General features: G+C 40.7%; 1 protein-coding gene across 1 annotated transcript in view; it reads left to right on the top strand.

Annotated features, from left to right (window-relative positions):
- Window positions 1-19,069, top strand: part of Dnah9 (dynein axonemal heavy chain 9) — a 338,224-nt gene that overhangs the window by 177,244 nt on the left and 141,911 nt on the right. The window contains exons 42-45 of the mRNA XM_027427134.2: window positions 6,248-6,409; window positions 10,700-10,896; window positions 16,530-16,692; window positions 18,825-18,948. Coding sequence (XP_027282935.1) covers window positions 6,248-6,409; window positions 10,700-10,896; window positions 16,530-16,692; window positions 18,825-18,948 — 646 coding nt within the window. The remainder of the gene's footprint in view (window positions 1-6,247; window positions 6,410-10,699; window positions 10,897-16,529; window positions 16,693-18,824; window positions 18,949-19,069) is intronic.

Genomic DNA, 19,069 nt, shown 5'->3' with positions numbered 1-19,069 from the left:
TGAACAAGCCATGGGGATCAATCTCGAAGCAACACTGCTCCATGGCCTCCTTAATAGTTCCTGCCTCCTGTATCCTGCTTAGAGTCCCTGTCCTGACTCCCTAAGGGAAGTTATAAGGTGAAATAACCTTGTCCTCCCCAAATTGCTTTTGATATTGGAGTTTTACCACAACAATAGAAACCCAAACTAAGACAGATATTATCTCCTTCATTTGGTAGAGACTTGGAGAAATTACTAGCTAGCAGATGAGAACATGAATACTCAGGGAGACAGAAAGCACAAGGTGGCATTAGCATATGTCAGCTGGGTGGGAACAGTGGTGGTGGTAGTGGAGAGGTAAGAGATGAGAATACAATATAATTTGAGACCTGAAGAGACCCTTGTAAAGGTTTGGCTTTAGTTTATAATATTTGCTGAGCACAGCACTAAGCCTTTACACCCATTAATTCGTTTAATCCTCTCAACAGCCATAGAAGGTAAAACACTGACTACACTCAGCCTTCTTTAACCTTGAGTTCCACGGAGCTGAATTCAAGCAACTGTGGATTGAAAATGTTTTGAAGACTTGAATCTGTACAAAACAGATTGTTTTCTTTTTGATCAGTATTCTTCCAATAGTAGAATGTATAAACGATTTATCTCATTAGCTGTTGTACACAGTTTAGAGGTGGTTAAGGGTATACAGAAGAATCTGCATAGGCTATATGATTATATTGCTGTATTTTATAGAAATACCTGAGTGACCATGGATTATAATGCTCAAGGGGATCCTGGAACTAGTGTCCTATAGGTTAGCAGAAATGTCTCTATTTCAATTTAAAAATGACACAATTGTGAGGTTCGTTGAACATTACCACAGAATTGGTAATCAGCTGCATGTGACAGAAAGGATACCGGTCCCAAGTATATGGCTTGGTTTACTATCACAAGTGATCACACTTGAAATAATGCCTTGCTCAAGAACTAAAATGCCTCTAACATCCCCATAGCTCTCTTTATCATTCTCTCTTCCTTCTCCTTCTAACCATCAATATTATCCAGACTTCTAATACCATACCTTACTTTGACCTAGTTCTCTACTTTGTAACAATAAAATTTAAGTCAATATTACCAATCCACCCAATATTTCTTTTGTTATGTATTTCCTTAGTCATGTTGGATGTAAAAAGTAATCTTTAAGGCAGAGCACAATGGTACACACCTTCAATTCTAGCATTATAGACACAGAGGCTGAGGACTACTATGAGCCTGAGGCCAGCATGGTCTAACTAGCAGGTTGAACTATACAACGAGACCCTGTCTCAAAAAAGTAACATTTATATTTCTTTCCAGTCCTTAATTTTTTATTTCTTTTTCTTGTGGTATTTTGTTAGCTCCAACTTCAGTTTTGGAAGAAGAATGTGTGAGCAGAATCTTTTCACACTCATAAATTTTCAGAGGGAAAAGCTTTAACAGCTCATTCGTACAATGTTTTCCATAGTTTCCGAGGGTGCTCTTTGTTTTGGTAAGATTATTTTTTCATAGTTTGTTGAGAGTTTCATTTACAATTGAGTATAGAAACTTAACAAATTTGTTTTCTGGTTGAAATCATTGGAACCTTTTTTCTTCCCAAATCTGATACGGAACTAAATTAGGTTAATTGCTTTTGACACAAGTTAACTGCATTCCTGGGTAACTTGGTTATTACCTATATCCTTTCACTGTTTTCCTGCTAACCTACGTAATTTCTACATCTGTGTCACAAAATCTCTTTCCTTGCCAACCTAAGGTTATAAAATCTAAATAAAATACTTTGGAATTTTTTCCTTTGTTTCCACTTCTAGAAGATTTTGTAAAACATTGTATTGTGCTTTCCTCACATGTTGACAGCCACCTCGAGTTTTCTTTGCAGAAGGGTGAAATTATGAATTCAATTTATTTGATACATATAGTACTACTGCATTTTGTATCATATATTTACCACTGTATCACAGAACAACTTAATAGGCCAAAAATCTCCTATTGTCCTTATAGTGTCTTTGAAAACTTTCTGCAGGCAGAAATCTGGCTCTCCCAAGAAACTGTCTTTTCCCCACAAAGACTTGAGCTGCATGATGGAAGCCCACCTGCATAGCAGGTTTGATGTCTGTAGCATCTCCAAAGACTTCATGGCCACAGACACAGCTGTGTCATCTGTCATTCCGGGTATCAGTTATGTGTGACATTCCTTCTCTTCTGTCACTTCTGCAAAGGAGTTATCAATTGCTAGTCACTTCTGGTTTAGTTTTTCTAAATGGAAAAAAATACCAACATTCGACTTTACTGTTTTGTTTTGATGTTTGGTTTTCTTAAATATATATTAATAATATTTGTTCTTTTTATTTGTTACCTTCCTATTTAACTTGGATATGGAGTTCCTTTAATTTATCTTCTCATTTCTTGACATGGCTCAGTAACTCTCTTCTTGATTCTTCTGTAGTGTTCACTTTAGGGTCATAAAGTTTACTGCTGACAGATTAGAAGAAAGGATATGTGATAGGTAGGGTTTTAATTAGGGGGGGTGGTAGGAGAGGAAGGGAGGGAGAAGGGAACTGGGATTGTCATGTAATTCAATCTTGTTTGTAATTCAAATAAAAATGATAAAAAATTAAATAAATAAACAACAAACAAGAAAAAATTTTAAAAAATTTACCGCTGACTACATTTGCAACATGCAGGCTTTCCCATGTTGCATAGTTTATGATCTTCAGCACAGAATTCATCTTCAAACATTTAGAATGTGTTTTTTCTGTTTTGTTTTGTTTTATTTTTTGCTTTATTTTCAATGAAAGCTACCTAATTCCATGTGATTTTATTCCTTGGAAATTTGTTGAGATTTGCTGTGTTTCCCGCAACTCAATACACTTGCCCATTTGAGAAATGTATTCTCTGATGTTGGGTATAGTTTTATCAATACATCAATTAGTACAAGTTTTTAAATCATGTAAATCTTATTGGTACTGATTTTTTTAAATCTATATGTTCTGCAAAACTTTGAGAAAGACTTGTGATAAATCTCCCAAGTGGTGTGTGGACATGTTCATTTCTTCCTTTTTTTTTCTGGTCCCAGTCATTGTTTTACCCTTTGAAGTTACATTGACAGATGATACATAGTAATTTAAATAACTCTATTTTCCTCATGTATATATGGGTATACTTATAATTCACCCATATTCCTGAACTGTTGCTTACATATTAAATGTATTTCTTTACCTCCAAAAATAGCTCTTGCTAACCTATATTCCTTAGTCAGTAACTTTACTTGTCCATTGGTGTCTGCAGGACATTAGACCCTCATAGATATGAAAGTCTGCAGATGCTCAGGTCATTGATAATGGATTATCAGTAGTCTTGATGTTGCTTTTATATTTTTCCCAATTCTGGAAAAAATTGAGGCTAGAGCCTCAATCATGATACATATATGTTCTAACTCCATGGTACTCAACATAACCTGCATACATTGTTCCCATCTACTTCAAATAATCTTTAGGTTATACAGAATACCTGACACAAAACATGTATTATGTAAGTAGTTATTTATTTGTTGTTTAGGGAGTGATGACCAAAAATGTACATATTTTGTGCAGACATAATCTTTTCAGAATTTGTTATCCAAGGCTTGTTGAACTCATGAATGGATAACCCACAGTTAGGAAAGACTTTCTTTGTCTTATGCTCAGATTTTTTATATTCTTATGCTTGAGGAGACAAGGCTTTTGGAAGTCAAGCCTGGCAGTTGTGCCTTTCCATGAGACTGTTTGTCTGCTCATGTTGTTATTCCTAATAACACATTTGAGTTTTAGTCTACCTGTACTATTTGTATGTGTATCCTCCATTCTGTTTCCTTTCCCTCCCTTCTTGTATTCTGTGGAACTTTTATGTGTTTCTATTGTTTTATTTTCTCCCTCTTTCAAGACATATAATTTTTCCACTATTTACCTAGTGAATATCCTATCAATCATAGTTTTATAAATGTTTGCATTTGTTCAGTCCAATACCTAGGCCTTCTGTGAATTGGGCTTCTTTTTCTTTTCTTCTTGATTTGTTTAGTCTTATCTGGTCTTGTTGTTCTCCATAATTTTGTTTGATATGCAGTTATGATTGGCTTTACCATGCGCAGATAACTGAGTGTTAGACTATGATGTTTGCCTTTTGAGGTTACACTCTTCTGCTTGTATGAGTAACTATGAAACCTGCAATGAATGACTGCTCTGGGCTTCCATCCCTGTAGCACAACTCTTTGGGGGCCTCCCTGTGAGTTTTAAGCATGGTTCTCCTCCTTAGTAATCCTTGCACCTAGTTTTCATCCCCATTAACTTCTCTGTCTTTTCCTTTTCCTAACTTGTATCCATTATTTGTGACTTGATAAAAGTGTCAAGAGGAAAAGTGAATGTTAGTTCTGTGGCTCATCTCTCTTCTATCTTATTCCCTTCAGTCTTCACCATCTTGGTCATTTTCTCTATAACAAATAGGGAGCTTTAAAATAACTTCTGTCTTTTCTTGTTAATCTTAGTGGGTTGGTCCAATATCAGCCAGTCAGCCTTTAATAGAACTGAAACCTTGATGAAAGTTTTTGCTATGCCATATGTATGGAAGATTTAATGCTAGCCCACTCTTTGTTTCAGCAAGAATTCATTTCAGGGGGCTAGAGAGATGTCTTAGTGGTTAAAAGCATGCATTTCTCCTGAGTTCAGGTCTCAGCAACCATGTTAGGTACATAATCCCAGATCCAGAGGATTTGGCATCTCTCGTCTGTGGGCACCTGTACCATATACTCTCTCTCTCTCTCTCTCTCTCTCTCTCTCTCTCTCTCTCTTCTCTCTCTCTCACACACACACACACACACACACACACACACACACACACACACACACACACGTGCAGTAAACATTTGAAGAAAAAAATCTGAGGAGATAATGATTCTATATTGAAGATTTATACAGCAAAGACCATGTGGGGTATGTCAGAGGGGGGACTGTTTAACAGGAGAGGAGGCATCTCAGAAGTCTTCAACAAAGGCATTAAGGAATATAGTCATGAAAGGCCAGCATAGGAAGTAACAAGAAGAATGGAGGCACAAAATGTGTTCAAGATCAGAAAATTAAAAGTGGAAACTAGGTGTCTTTGGGAAGTAATGATGAGAATGTATTGACTGAGAAATAAAAGGAGCTTGGGATAAAGATAACCTTTATTAGAAAAACACCAGCCAAAAGTAAGCCAGAGGATGCCAGGGACAGCAAGGCAGGCAGGCCAGAGAGAAGGGGCTCCCATGCGCCTTGCAGCCCCTTAAAACCCTATCACACGTCATCCTGACCTCACCTTGACCACGCCTCACAGGCGTGGTCAGGCACACCTGTAGCCAGCTTCTAGCAGGCGTGGCTTACACTGTCCCCTACAAGAATGATCATGGAGAAGTACATTATAACAATGTTACAACCCATATGTCTGTGTTGTATCAATGAGGCTGGGTATTATTGTAAGAATAACAAAGAACCATTAAGTGACCCCATGTCCTCCAGCACAAGACAGCAATGAGAGTAAACAAAGTGATGAGTTAAATCTAGATAGAGGGCCAGTTGATATTGTTAAGTCTGCCTCCATTTTCTTTTTCATTGAAAGCAGCTGTTCATGTGCTGGCTAATAATAGCAAAGAGAGGTGTCAGAGACTTGAAGAATCAACACATCTCTGTAACACATGAGACAAGAACTCAATCGAGATGAACACATTGGTTGCTGATCTGCAAAAGCCAGCTAGTCCCATCCTATCATCTGTCATTATTCTGATTTTAAGTGCTCAATCATTGCCAAAATCAATTTGCAAAATGAACCATGTAGGATTGAAATATATCATGTCTTTCTCCACAAACTCATTCTGAGCATTCCAAGTGTCGCCTCCACTGCAACGTATTCTTTAGTGAGATAATCCCTGGTACCATCCCAGGTTAAACAAAATGCTCTAGAGCAATGGTTCTCAACCTGTGGATAATGACTTCTTTGGCAAACCTCTGTCTCCAAAAACTATTTACATTATGTTTCATAACAGTAGCAAATTACAGTTATGAAGTGGCAACGAAAATAATCTTATGGTTGGAGGTCACCACAACATGAGGAACTGTATTAAAGTGTCATAGCATTAGGGAGGTTGAGAACCACTGCTCCAGAAAGTTTATTTTTAGTTGTTGTCCATCTGAGCTGTTGTTAATAGATCTATTGTCTGATCTCCCTGAAGGGCATTCTCTTCTCTTCTGTGGAATGTGTGAAGTCCACACAGGACCTAGTAAAACTCTATGTGCATGAATCAAATCGGGTTTATCGGGATAAGATGGTGGAAGAAAAGGATTTCCATCATTTTGACAAAATCCAAGGAGACTTCCTCAAGAAAAATTTTGATGTAAGTATTGCCTGTGGTGTTTTTGGGTTTAAAAAGTATATATAATGATGACTATGCAGATGATCACCCAAATCAATCTAGTCCACTATGTTGGGGGAAGCTAGAGGATGGACTATAAAGGAAATTCTATCATGATTTTTCCCAGTCAAAAACTGAAGGGCAAGGCAGAGTTTATTCACAGATCTCACATGGAAAGGATCCCTAGAGAGTATCTGATCCAAAGGCTCATATGATACCGAGGTCCCTCCTGTCTCCCCTGGTAACATCTCTGATGGTGTTCAACATCCTGAAACCATAAATGCTCATCTCTCCCATGGTCGCCATTTAGAAAGTATTAATAACTGGAAATGTAGAGTGATTCTAAAACAACGTTTAGAATGATTTTGGACTCTAATGTTTATATTAATGACAATATAGTTCCTTGTCCAGAAATCAGAGAACGACTGATGATCTCATCAGCTCCTCCTCCCCCTTCCCCTGCCCTTCTCCCCCTCCTGTCTCCCCTTCTCCTTCCTTTACTGTGAAATAGGGTTTTTCTATACAGCTGAACTGCTTTTGAATTCACTATTTATCCGAGTCACTATGTAACGAAGACTAGCCTTGAACTCTTGATTCTCCTTCCTCCACCTCCTGACAGATGGGGTCACAAACATGTGCCACCATGTGACCCCCCTTTTCTGCCATACCATAATTTTGTTCTGTGATCCTCAAAAATGTGCCCTTCTAAGCAGTTGTCTTGATGGAGAGAGTGAAGAAAGGTTTCATATTACACCCCTCTCTTGGAAACTCATTGGGCATTTAATGCTTAACTTTAAACTGGGAAATCTGGAATCGTCCTAATATCACACACCATTTTGCAAATACATTGCACTGTAAAAGTCATTTGCCTTTGTCAAGAGCTTCTAACTCACAGAATGACTAGAACACAGATATGCCTTGAAAAGTGCTCACATGGGAACCCTACCTTTCCCAATGTCAAAATCACCCTGCAACTAACATGGAACTTTCAAGCAGAGGCCCATGTTTTATGTCCTCTTTTGAATTAAAATTAATCGAACCCTGTCTGTCATTACACTATGCTCTCTCTATATTCAATGAATTATTTAACAAAATGCCTTAGGCTGGGCAATTTATACTTCGGTGCATTTGGAGCACATGTCTAGAAGCTGAAAGTCAAAGAAGGGGTGGCCCTATTGGTTTGGCCTTTGTGAAGGGACTCATGGTGATGGCAGGTGCAGAGGTAGAAGGGACAGCATGCTGAAAGGAGATGAGATCCATGAATTAGTCTCACTTTTCAATAATAACACACTCTTGGAAGGGTTAACAGCATATTGCCCAAAAATAGAATGATTAGCTTCAGAATCCAGAATAGCCAACTAGGGATCCAGCTGTCAGCATGTAAACCTTTGAGGAACAGCCCCACATCCACACTGCAGCACCCATTCTGGATCAGCTCCATATTTTCTCCTGGTAAGACTCTATGTGTAATTCTGAGGATGTCACAACCTATCCCAGTCCAAATGGCCAACTTCTAGGTGCTGAGAAGGACTGTTAAGTTTTCAAGGTAAACACCCTCATGTCTACTTCCTTCATCATTTTCGTGGGGCCTGGTGTTCAGATCTCTCTCACACCTCATAGATGCCTCCCTGTGAGTACTGCAGAGCTGGCCAGTTTGTGTACTTATAAAATTTCAAGTAAGCCTTGTTTTTATGAGTTGGTCTGAGCTTGAAATTTAAAGTCGCAACACACAGGGTTTGAATGTGGTTTGTATTTGAGTGTGGGTTTGAATTAAAAGTGTACATCGTTTGATTGGAGACCAAAATATAGTTCACACAGCTATTATTCTAATTAACAACACCTGTGAAGACAGCTGATGCTACTTGCCTGCGTATATCCTAGCTCTAGGAGCAGGACAAAGTTGGCAGATTCATCACAGAGTGATTCAGCCCCCCCTCCCCCCCCTTTTTTTTTGTTAAAGCCTCCAGTTCCCTGCCTGACTGGTAGCTCAGGGTGACATAGTGTCACTATTAAGAATGCTTTAGTTCACCGTATTGGGTGGCTTCCTCTCTCCCTTCTACAAAACATGGCTCTGAACATTAAACTGGAGACTTGTTTTGTTCATCAAAGGATCTTTGTATATGAGGCTCTTCAAAACTGCACTTTCCTTTCTCTCTTGATAGATCCTTAGTGTAAATTGACACCTATCAGGATCAACCCAGTGTGTTAGCTTGTTCTCAAGATGGACCATGGTGTTGTTGCATTCCTTTCCTGGGATTTCTTATTTACTTTATTTATTTGGTTTTTCAAGACAGGGTTTCTCTGTGGCTTTGGAGGCTGTCCTGGAATTAGCTCTTGTAGACCAGGCTGGCCTTGAACTCACAGAGATCTGCCTGCCTCTGCCCCCCGAGTGCTGGGATTAAAGTCGTGTGCCACCAACGCCCAGCTCTTTATTTATTTTTTTTATGTGTGTGGGTGTTCTGCCTACATGTACGTCTGTGTACCAAATACATGCCTGATGCCCTTGGAGGCTGGAAGAGGGCTTGGATCCCCTGGAACTGAAGTTATAGATGGTTGTAAGCCACCATGTGGGTGCTTGGAATCTAACCCTGGTCCTTTTGAAGGGCATCCAGTGTTCTTAATCACTGAGCCATTTCTCCAGAGCTGTCTTATCTAGGGTAACTATTAGTAACTACTACTATGATGAAATACTATGACCAAAAAGCAACTTGGGCAGGAAAGGGTTTATTTCATTCACAGTTTTTATGTAACAGTTAGTCATTAAAAAGCAGTGAGGGCAGGAACTCAAGCAGGGCAGGAAGTTGGAGGCAGGAGTTGATGTAGAGGTCAAGGAGGGGTGTTGCTTACTGTCTTGCTCCCCATGGCTTGCTCAGTTTGCTTTGTTATAGAAACCAGGACCACCAGTCCAGGAGTGGCCCCACCCACAATGGTCAGGGCCATCCCACATTAACCTCTAATAAAGAAAAATCCCTACAGGCTTGCCTATAGTCTGATTTTATGGAGGTATTTTCTCAACTGAGGCTCCCTCCACTCTGACAGCTCTATCGTGTCTAGTTAAAATAAAACTAGCCAGCAAAGACTCATATTACATCTTCTTAAACTAGAAAAAGCAGCTCTTTTGCATTTCATTCAACCTACCCAGCGATCTGGGCAATTGTCATGATCAATAAAGCTAAAATAGATTAAGGTTTTCTATGGCCCTGAAAAGACCCTCAAAAGTCAGGGCAAATATGACTGTCAGTCTTCTAACCCTCTATTCTTATTGTTTAGATAGCAGGCCTGGTTTCTCTGTGGTTTGCCCTGCTCACTTCCCTCCATTGTGTCTGGTGGATCTTGCCCAGGGAGTTTATAAGGCTAACACTGCTGTGATTTATCCCTGGCAGTGGACCCTACTGGTTACCTGTTTCCTACTCTGAATTTTAGAAAGCCTTTGTGAGACACATCACTTCTACAATATTTCTTCCCACATGAAGTCTTAGGTATCTAGATTTTGATGAGCAAATAATTTGCTACTGTGCCCTCTAATGTGAACTAACAATAGCAGCCTTCAAAATACTTAGAGAATACATTGATGACAAAGAGATGAAGAGTTGTATCTGTTTAATTAATTAAATTGTACTAGTCATTATACAACATGGTAATGTTTGTCCTGGGGTAAGATTTGACGAACAGTAAGACAGAATCCTAATGAAAGTTTTATAAACAGTTCATTCCACTCTGTTTTAATAGTATGAACAACCTTATATATAAACCAGCAAACTAATGATAGGAACTACTAGAATATTCTTCAGAAACCAAGTCCTCTCTATGAGTGGAGTCAACCTCACAGAGGCCAGGAAATGTGTTTTATGACCAGGTGGTAGGTTAGAGAATAAGAACCATTGAAATGGATGTAGAGTGAGACCATTGGGCAATGATCTCTTGTATGCAAAGTTGCCAAAGGAGGTCCTGCTTAGAGACCTCCTTTGTGTGCTCATCTCCTCTTTTGAAAACAAAAATGTTCTTACAGTGCTTTAAAGATGGATTCCTCCCATTTTCCATGTCATACCACTAATCTGTAAGGATTAACAAACTAGGTTTATGAGTTCCTGGCTTTGGGAAACCCAGGGTGAAAGTCCACCTCCCAGGGAAGTGTCAAAGAGGTTGTGTTGGAAGTAGCTCTGATGCTTTCTTTTCAGGGAGCACATAGAGAAAGCAGCCAGGCCGGTGTCTCCACCATATGTGGCACCAGACGAGAGCATATAAGAGCCTCACTCTGTGTCTTCTCACCAGAATATTGAAGAGACGATGCAGCAGACACAAAGCCTGAACATGTATTGTCACTTTGCAAATGGCATTGGTGAGCCCAAATACATGCCCGTGCAATCATGGGAGCTGCTGAGCCAGACTCTGGTGGAAGCCCTGGAGAGCCACAATGAAGTGAACGCTGTGATGGACCTGGTTCTCTTTGAGGACGCCATGCGCCACGTGTGAGTGTGCACCTCTTGCTTGTGTCTCCTTGGTAGCTTCTCCTTCCCAGGGTCTGGGGTCTCATTTGGTTATTTCAAGTCACTTCCCTTTTTCCTAGAGTTTTTAAATTAGTTCTTTGAGAATTTCATACAATGTATTTTGACCAGATACACACACACACACACACACACACACACACACACACACACACACACACACACACACACACACATACACCAGTACAGTTCCAGTTCAGTAAAGCCAGAAGTCAGCGGCTGTTATCCCTGAGTGATGGTAGCGGTACAGCTAGCTGGTAGTTCTGGTAAGGCTGATAGTACTACAGCTGCAGTTTTACCAATGGCCTTAGGGGGCAGTAGAACACAGGGCTCAGCTCAGGCAGAGTTGGATTTATTTCCACATTTACATTTACTGTACCTGTCCATAATCACAGCAACACCAAGAAATTTGAGATCATAAAAGAGGCACCAGGACCCCCATCTACACACACACACACACACACACACACACACACACACACACACACACACACACACACACACACACACACCTTTTCCAAGTACACATGTATTTCAAAACTTAAATAGTACTATGCGTGCTCATACTATCTAGTGAGTCACTGCAATTGTCACCAGCACTCCCTGATCACTGACACTCACACAGTGTGCCTCATATGTAACCCTTTACTTAATGCTACTTGGTACCTTCCAGTATCCTTCCTCTCTGATCAATGTCTTAACTGCTGAATTGTGACTGAAGCATGGCTGGCCCCTGAGTCAAGGGAAGCTGTTTCCCTTCCCCACTCAACCCATGAACCCCAGAGCTCAGGGATGGACAGACTCCTTATCCTCATCCTCACCACAATGGCATATTTAAGACATTTCTCCCAATTTAAAGATGTATTTGTTTTCATGTTTTATGAGTATAAGTGTGTAGCCTGTGCAGATGCATGTATGTATGTGTGTATATACTATGTGCATGCCTTGTACCTGTAGAGGCTGGAAGGGGACATCAGCATGCCTACTAGCAGTGATGAACTAATTTTCAGAGTCTGGATTACAAATATCTCTGTGACTCACATGTTCATTTTCCCTTCTACTAGCTGCCCAAGCTTTGGCTGTTCTTCATCTCCAACAAGACTTCCATTTACAGGCCAGATGCTATATCATACTCCCATATCCATTTCTCTGCCATATCTTCTTGGTTAACAGATGGTTATCCCAATCCAGGCTTCCATAACTCTCCTGTCAGTATGTCTATAGGACCAAATACAACTCTAGTTAAACTACTCCATCTCCTATTCCATCCCTCTCCCAATTGTTGAATAAAATCCCCCAAACATGATGGCTAGTGTTGTTTCATATCTGTGGCCAGGCAAATCAGGTAGGCCCTAAATGTGGCCTGAAATCCTCCCCCTCTACTCTGGGAACTTTATTGCTTTGAATTCCTGAGATAACTGCAGATATACAATTGTCCTCTCTTCTCAAACTTTGACAGTCCTGCCCTGCCTTCATTTATAGCTAGAGAAAACATCTCTTATTTACCTGAGGTAATAAAAGTGACTAGAAGAGAATGGTCACACTCACCTCCAATGCACATGTAGCCTACCTGAACCCCATCTCATGCATTCCTGTTTCAGCTCAAGAATCTGTTCCTTCTGAAGGCCAGTCACTCTACCTGTCATGGGGTTCCATCCCTTTTCACCTCCTTGGTAGCCTTCCTTTTTCCTGCAATTATCCCCCATTCCCTCCTTCCTCACACTTTATCCCCTCACTAATTTCTGGGTCATTTGGGTCAGCATGCAAACATTTTCAATTGCTAAAAATATAATAAAGTATTGCTTGGCCCAATCTTCCTTTTCATCTACTACCACCATTTCTCTGCACCTGTTTGCAACCAAACCCATAAAAAAGACAGTCCATACCTGTCACACTTTCTCCCCTCTAGTTCTCTCCTCAACAAGCTCCTCTTGCCACGTGAGCAAATCATTGTACCCAACCAAGACCTACCGCTCACTGAGGTCAAATGCTATGGCTGGGTCCACATCTCGTATTCCTTGGTCAGATGCTGCATACCTCATGATTTTTCACTTTGTTTAATATCCACCCATCCATATACCATCGAGCATGTGCTTGTAGCTTAGGTAATGTCTACACAGCTAACCCTACGCAGCTTCTGGGAAGCATCCTGGCCTGACTGTATACCTTCTTCTCTTTCTGGGAGGCCCTGTGATAACTCCTTGATTCATCATGCCAGCAGAGTCTGCTCTACCCTTGCTGAAGGCTTTACACTACATCTTTGACTTTGGCATCATCTTCATCCAACTTTTCTCCTTGCTTCTTTGTTTTTGCTCCTCATGTATATTTTCAGCATGTTCTTTTTCTCCTTAGAATCACTGTAGTTGTTAATCACACAGACTTTCACATGTACTGCTTTTGTGCTCCAAAATCCTTATTAGTCCTTCAGGGTGTGTGTGTGTGTGTATCTTCAAAGAACCTGTTTCCTCCAGCTGTGCTATGGGGCATCTTCAGCTTTTGTTTTTAATCTCTCAGAAATTCAGTAATGGGCTTACCATAGACAGTCTTGGTTTTCTAGCCCAGGAGTCCTCTAGAATATTGATCTTCTTTTTAAATTCTGTGATTTAAATTCAGAGTCCCTTGCCCTTGTCAGAGTTTGCTAATGAAGCCTCAGCTGGAGTCTAATACAGACTTACCCATTCTAACTCAGAAACCTCATCACTAGCAATGTATTTTCCATCTAGATATTGAGTAACATAGCCCATGCTATGCTGAATTCAGGCCTACAAGAATAGAGCTGGGCACCAAGAAGCCCAGTGACCCTGTTGTGCCCCAGTTCTTCCTCCAAGCTTGTCTCTCTCCTCCAGCAATCCATTCCGGTCTCCATAGGGCCTGGACACTTGGCACAAATGTCTCCTATCATCAGGCACCAATTCAGATGCAGAAAAAAAAAACAATCCCCTGCACAGAGCATAATGAAAAATTACAAACAGCGCCTTCAATGTGATACTGCTTGCAAACACTGGGTTTTGTTTCAACTTAATAAAACTGTATTGAATAGCTTCAATGTGCTCACTCTGTAATGGATACAAAATGAACATTCATACTCTTTAGGCATGTGGAAATGATAGTTTAATAAGAAGGCAAGAGAAGGGTAAATCTAGCTGATAATGACAGAGCATAAGTACCACAATTAAATAAGTGGAGTGAAAGGGGAAAATAATAAAAGAAGTAACTGTAGTCAATAAATAACTCCTGAATATTTAGGCAGACAAGTGTTAACCACACAAAATTCGGTGACATACGGTTTTGAGTCCTAAATATTTCTCTATGTCTAAGGCATCGAAGGAAAACAAAAGGGGTAAAAGTGAAAATTGAAGGGAGCTCAGAATGCACATGAAAAGGCTTTACAAATGTAGAAGTGAGCCTTGGTTGAGAAAACATCAACAGAAAATGCACAAATGAAAACCATTGTGGTTCATATATACGATAAGTACTCAACTCCCTAGAAAATCAAATTAAAATTAAGACTATAGTATTTAACTTTGAAAATTGTCAAATATATGTGTGTATATATAACAAATATACACATACATAAATGGGGTCTGTGCCCACTGTGTGCTGATGAAGGGGTTGTTGACACACAAACACTTATGCAAGGGTTTTCTTCTCAGCAGCACATCTGCTCCCCAGGAGAGATGAGGTGATGAGGCCCCACAGTTTCTGATGCTGATCATGACTGGGTCATACATGTAATTTTACAAGCATGCATATTTTGTTAACATGTGAAACCCGTCTTTCAAATCCACTCCCAAGCAACACCCACACTGAGGTTAGTCAGAACTTAAATGTTCACTATTGTTTATTTTGAATACAGAGTAGCATCCTTAACATATTTTGAATATAGAGTAGCAGGGATGCAGGAGTGTAGTGTAATCCAATCTCAAATGGATCCTCTGCTTCTTAGCCAGAAGTATAGCACCCAAAATTTAATTCTCATACTCTTTGTCCAAAGATTACCAACACCAGAATTCACTGACTTACACTGTAACGCAGTGACTATAGCTCATTGTGTTCTTGCCCTCCAGTGTGACAGAACCATTAGGTCAGTTGTTTCACTTAAGAGCACAGATGGGCACCCCATTCTGAGGAGCTTTTCTTTTTTCATTAAATTTCCAGAGCCATTAAAAAATTGCCTTGCTGTTTGGCTCAGCAATTTTACATCTAGGAAACTCACCCCTAAGGAAATGACTACAGATATAAAATATAAACAAAATGTTATAACACATTATTGGAAACCGCCTAAGTATCCAATAGTAGGGTATTTCAGACAAGCAAGTTATAATGTTTTTATTATCAATACAATATTGATATCCTATATGGTAGTGTTCCACCATCAAAGGAATGGTTTAGAGATTGCTTAATGGCTCGGAGAAGTCATCTCAATCTACTGCTAAATGAAAATTTGGTCTCAAGACATTATATTCCTTGTTTAGGGGTTGGCTTGGTGGTAGAATGCCACTTATTATTGTGGGGACATGGATGTTATCACCAGGATTGGAAACAAATAAACAAAGTATTATGTTCATATATAAGCTGCCCTCAAATTTTAAAAGCTACGGGATAGAAATGTGTTGACATTTCAGATGTAATAACTGAATATATATTCACAGGCATCCAGACACACTAGTCTGGAAGGCCATAAAATTAATGTCAGTAGGATTTATTGCTAGACAATAGAATTGTGGGGTTTTTTCTATGTTTTCTATATTTTGTATAATGAGAAGCCATTGGGTGCCTTATATAAGATTCACTGCCAGTGGAGATTAATGGAAGGTTGGCGTGACAGCCTGGAGGAGGTTGCCAGTGTGTCATTTGAAGAAGGCCTCCTGGATTGGGAGTGGCTTCCTTTTGAGGAGAAGATCTAAACCCAGAGGAAACCTGAGGTGGATAAATGGGTACTGGAAGAGCTAAGATACTAGAGGGGAAGAATCTAGAACCCAAGGAAGTGAGCACCTTGATGGCTAACATTAAGCATCTGTAAATATCCATTGCTTGAACATCAGCATCCAGGGCGAGCTAGAGGATGGAGACTCAAGCCTGAACTCCCTGCTTTCTTTCAATTGCTTTAACTTTGTTCCCTGTTTTCCTAAGACAGTTACTTGTAGCCTTGCTTCATCAGCTCTAGACTTCTCTGCTTACTTTCCTAATAGCATGCTTTCTCCTTATCTTTTTCTTCATGGTCCCTCTTTTATTCAAAGTCACAAATATGTAAGAAAGGGAACTGGGACAAAGGTACGTTCAGTGAGGGAGAAGAAGAAACTCACCCTGAGTCCCTCTCCAGCCTCACCACTCACCCTGCCAGGCTTCCTGGCCTGCCTTTGACTTTTCCCTGACTCTCATTGGTTCACTGGATCCTCTGGCATAGGTAAAACATGACAATTTCAGTGCACTTGGGCAGGAAGATGATACCAAGTTTGAAGACAAACTATGAAAGTTCCCAGAGTTCAGTTGTGCCTCCAAGAGAGGTTCCAGCTTCCTCTCTAAGCATTATGCTCTTCATGCTTCTCACTATGGACAGTGGCCTCTGTGACATGCTTCTGCTCACTTCTCTTCAGCTGCCACATCAACAGAATCCTGGAGTCCCCCAGAGGGAATGCCCTGCTAGTTGGCGTGGGTGGGAGTGGTAAGCAGAGTCTCACGAGGCTGGCGGCTTTTATCAGCTCAATGGACGTGTTCCAGATCACCCTTCGAAAAGGCTATCAAATCCCCGACTTCAAGGTAAGTTTGGCCACCTCAGGATTAGATGTAGATAGCTCTCTCCAGCTACCTACAATTCTTGTCATCTTTCTTTGGTTCTCTATTTCCCCTACCCAGAACCTCCCATTCATTGTCCATTTGCTCCTTAGTTCCCAGGTTGGTGATATGAGGGACTCTTTTCTCATTAGGCTCAGCCTAAGGACAGTGTCCTTTCCAGAGTCAGCCTTTGTGGGACCTCATCTAACCTTTTACATCAGTGTGACCCGGCTCTTGACCCATCTGTATCAAATTTAGCACACAGCTTGCTAGCTGCTCTGGTAGACTTAGGAAAGATTCAGTCTGATCAGGTTATATAAGAAATTCATATTTGAAAAGAGAGGGAATAACCACTACCTCTGGGACCTTCTGTGACATTTACTGGTTTCAGATAGAAGCCATGGTCTATGCTCTGAACAGGGAAGAAGGGCAGTATACACAACTTTCAAAGGTCATTTGTCCAGAAGCCTCTTGATCCACAGCCACAACCAAGTTACTGTAGAAAGACATGGTATAATTTCCATCAGGAAATGTCCTTAGTATTCCTACAACTCCAGCCAGCACTAAGCCAGACCTACCCACCTGCTCTTATCATCTCTCAGGCCATGATGATAGCAGTAGAGGTTCACGTTTGCTCTGAAGCCACACCCCAGTTTGTCAATGCCATCTCCACCCAGGTTCCCATGTGGTCTTTCTTCAATGCTTCCAAAGACAAGACAGTGGGATGGGAAACAGGCATTTAAAGAACTGTGTTATGCTAAATCTTGGCTATGGACCAGAAACTCTGGGGATTTTCCAGTAATGCTGATGTCTGCCTTCCTCCTCAAGCTGTTCAGATTTAGCTTGTGTGGAGAACCACCTGGGCATCGGGACTCATCTAGGGCAGAAGTTCTCAACCTTCATAATGCTGCAACCCTTTAAAACAGTTCCTCATGTGGTGCCGACCCCAACTGTAGTTTTGCTAGTGTTATAAATTGTTATGTACATATCTGTGTTTTCCAATGGTCTTAAGCACACTCTGTGAAAGGGTGGGTTGACCACCAAAGGGATCATGCCATAGGCTGAGAACCACTGCTCTAGGTGATTCTAATGACAATTGAGAAATACTGTCTTAGATCATAAGTGTAGGATAAGAACTGTAAATGGAGTCCTGAAATGGTCTAGATGATAAAAGGCCAGAGTCAGATATAGAGGAAAATGCTGAGAAATCAGAGAGAAGGAGAAAGTCACAGCACACCTTAACTCCTAAGTGTCTCCACAGAGAAGAGAGAAATTTCCTGTTTGTCCTTGCTTATATACTGTTACTGCTCAGCTACATCACTTCCTGCCTGTCTGTACAGACCTCCAGACCCCTATGCTTAGCTAGTGGCAAGCTCCATTCTCTGACTCCCAGACAGGTTTTATTTGTGCAAGAAAGATATCACCACAAAGAACCATTAATCCAAAAAGAAGTCAGTTGCTTCTGAGGGGTTATTTGAATTTTATGGAAGTTCTACAATAAAAGAAGGTGTAAAGCTGTTAGTTAATTGGTTCTGAAGGACACTAGAGAGAATGAAGCATAGCAGGGTGCAATGTAAACTTTATAGGAATTATACTACAAGGAGCCAGGACCGATTACACTGGGTAAATTCAGGGCTTGTCATCTTAGTCCCAGATTTCATGCATCTTCAGCTTTGATTGGGTTTCCTGTGGGTGGTTTTGTATTTGCACCTATGTCTATGTTCTCCAGCAGATTTTTTTCAGTTAGCGTCTTTCTCTTGAGCTAGTCTTAAGAGGACAAGGCATTGCTGGTATGAGATACATTCATTCCCATACACGTAGCCCCTACTATATGACTTTTCTGATAGTTTGCCTTCTAGAGCAAGTCGTTCCCTTATTTGATGGCATCAGTAAAACAGATGAGCAAGGAAAGATCCTTTGGAAAGGACCACTTCAATTACCTTTCTGTAGGAGCTTGGCCACAGTGCATGGGCAGCTGTGGTGGTTTGAATTAAGGACCACACTATGTGGGCTTAACTGCTCACCTCCATTAGACTGGTGATAAGAACATGCTTCCATTCCTGAAGAGCAAATTGCCAATCTCTTCTGAGGAGTCTCTGAGATTGATGATCTTGCAGGTGGACCTGGCCAGCCTGTGTCTGAAAGCTGGGGTGAAAAATCTCAGCACAGTGTTTCTCATGACTGATGCCCACGTGGCTGATGAGAAGTTCCTGGTGCTCATCAACGACCTCCTGGCATCTGGTAAGAAAGTTTCCACATTTGAAAACCCCCAATAAGGCCAGAGTTGTTTAAAGATGGAGAGGTGGTCTGAGGTCAGGAAAGTCAGGTCATAGGCAACAGAAAATTCATATAGTGAAGGGCT

This window comes from Cricetulus griseus, chromosome 7 (assembly GCF_003668045.3).
Source record: "Cricetulus griseus strain 17A/GY chromosome 7, alternate assembly CriGri-PICRH-1.0, whole genome shotgun sequence".
In the NCBI taxonomy this organism is placed as follows: Eukaryota; Metazoa; Chordata; class Mammalia; order Rodentia; family Cricetidae; genus Cricetulus; species Cricetulus griseus.
Note: the sequence above shows the minus strand (reverse complement) of the source record. Positions and strands in the feature narration are given on the sequence as shown.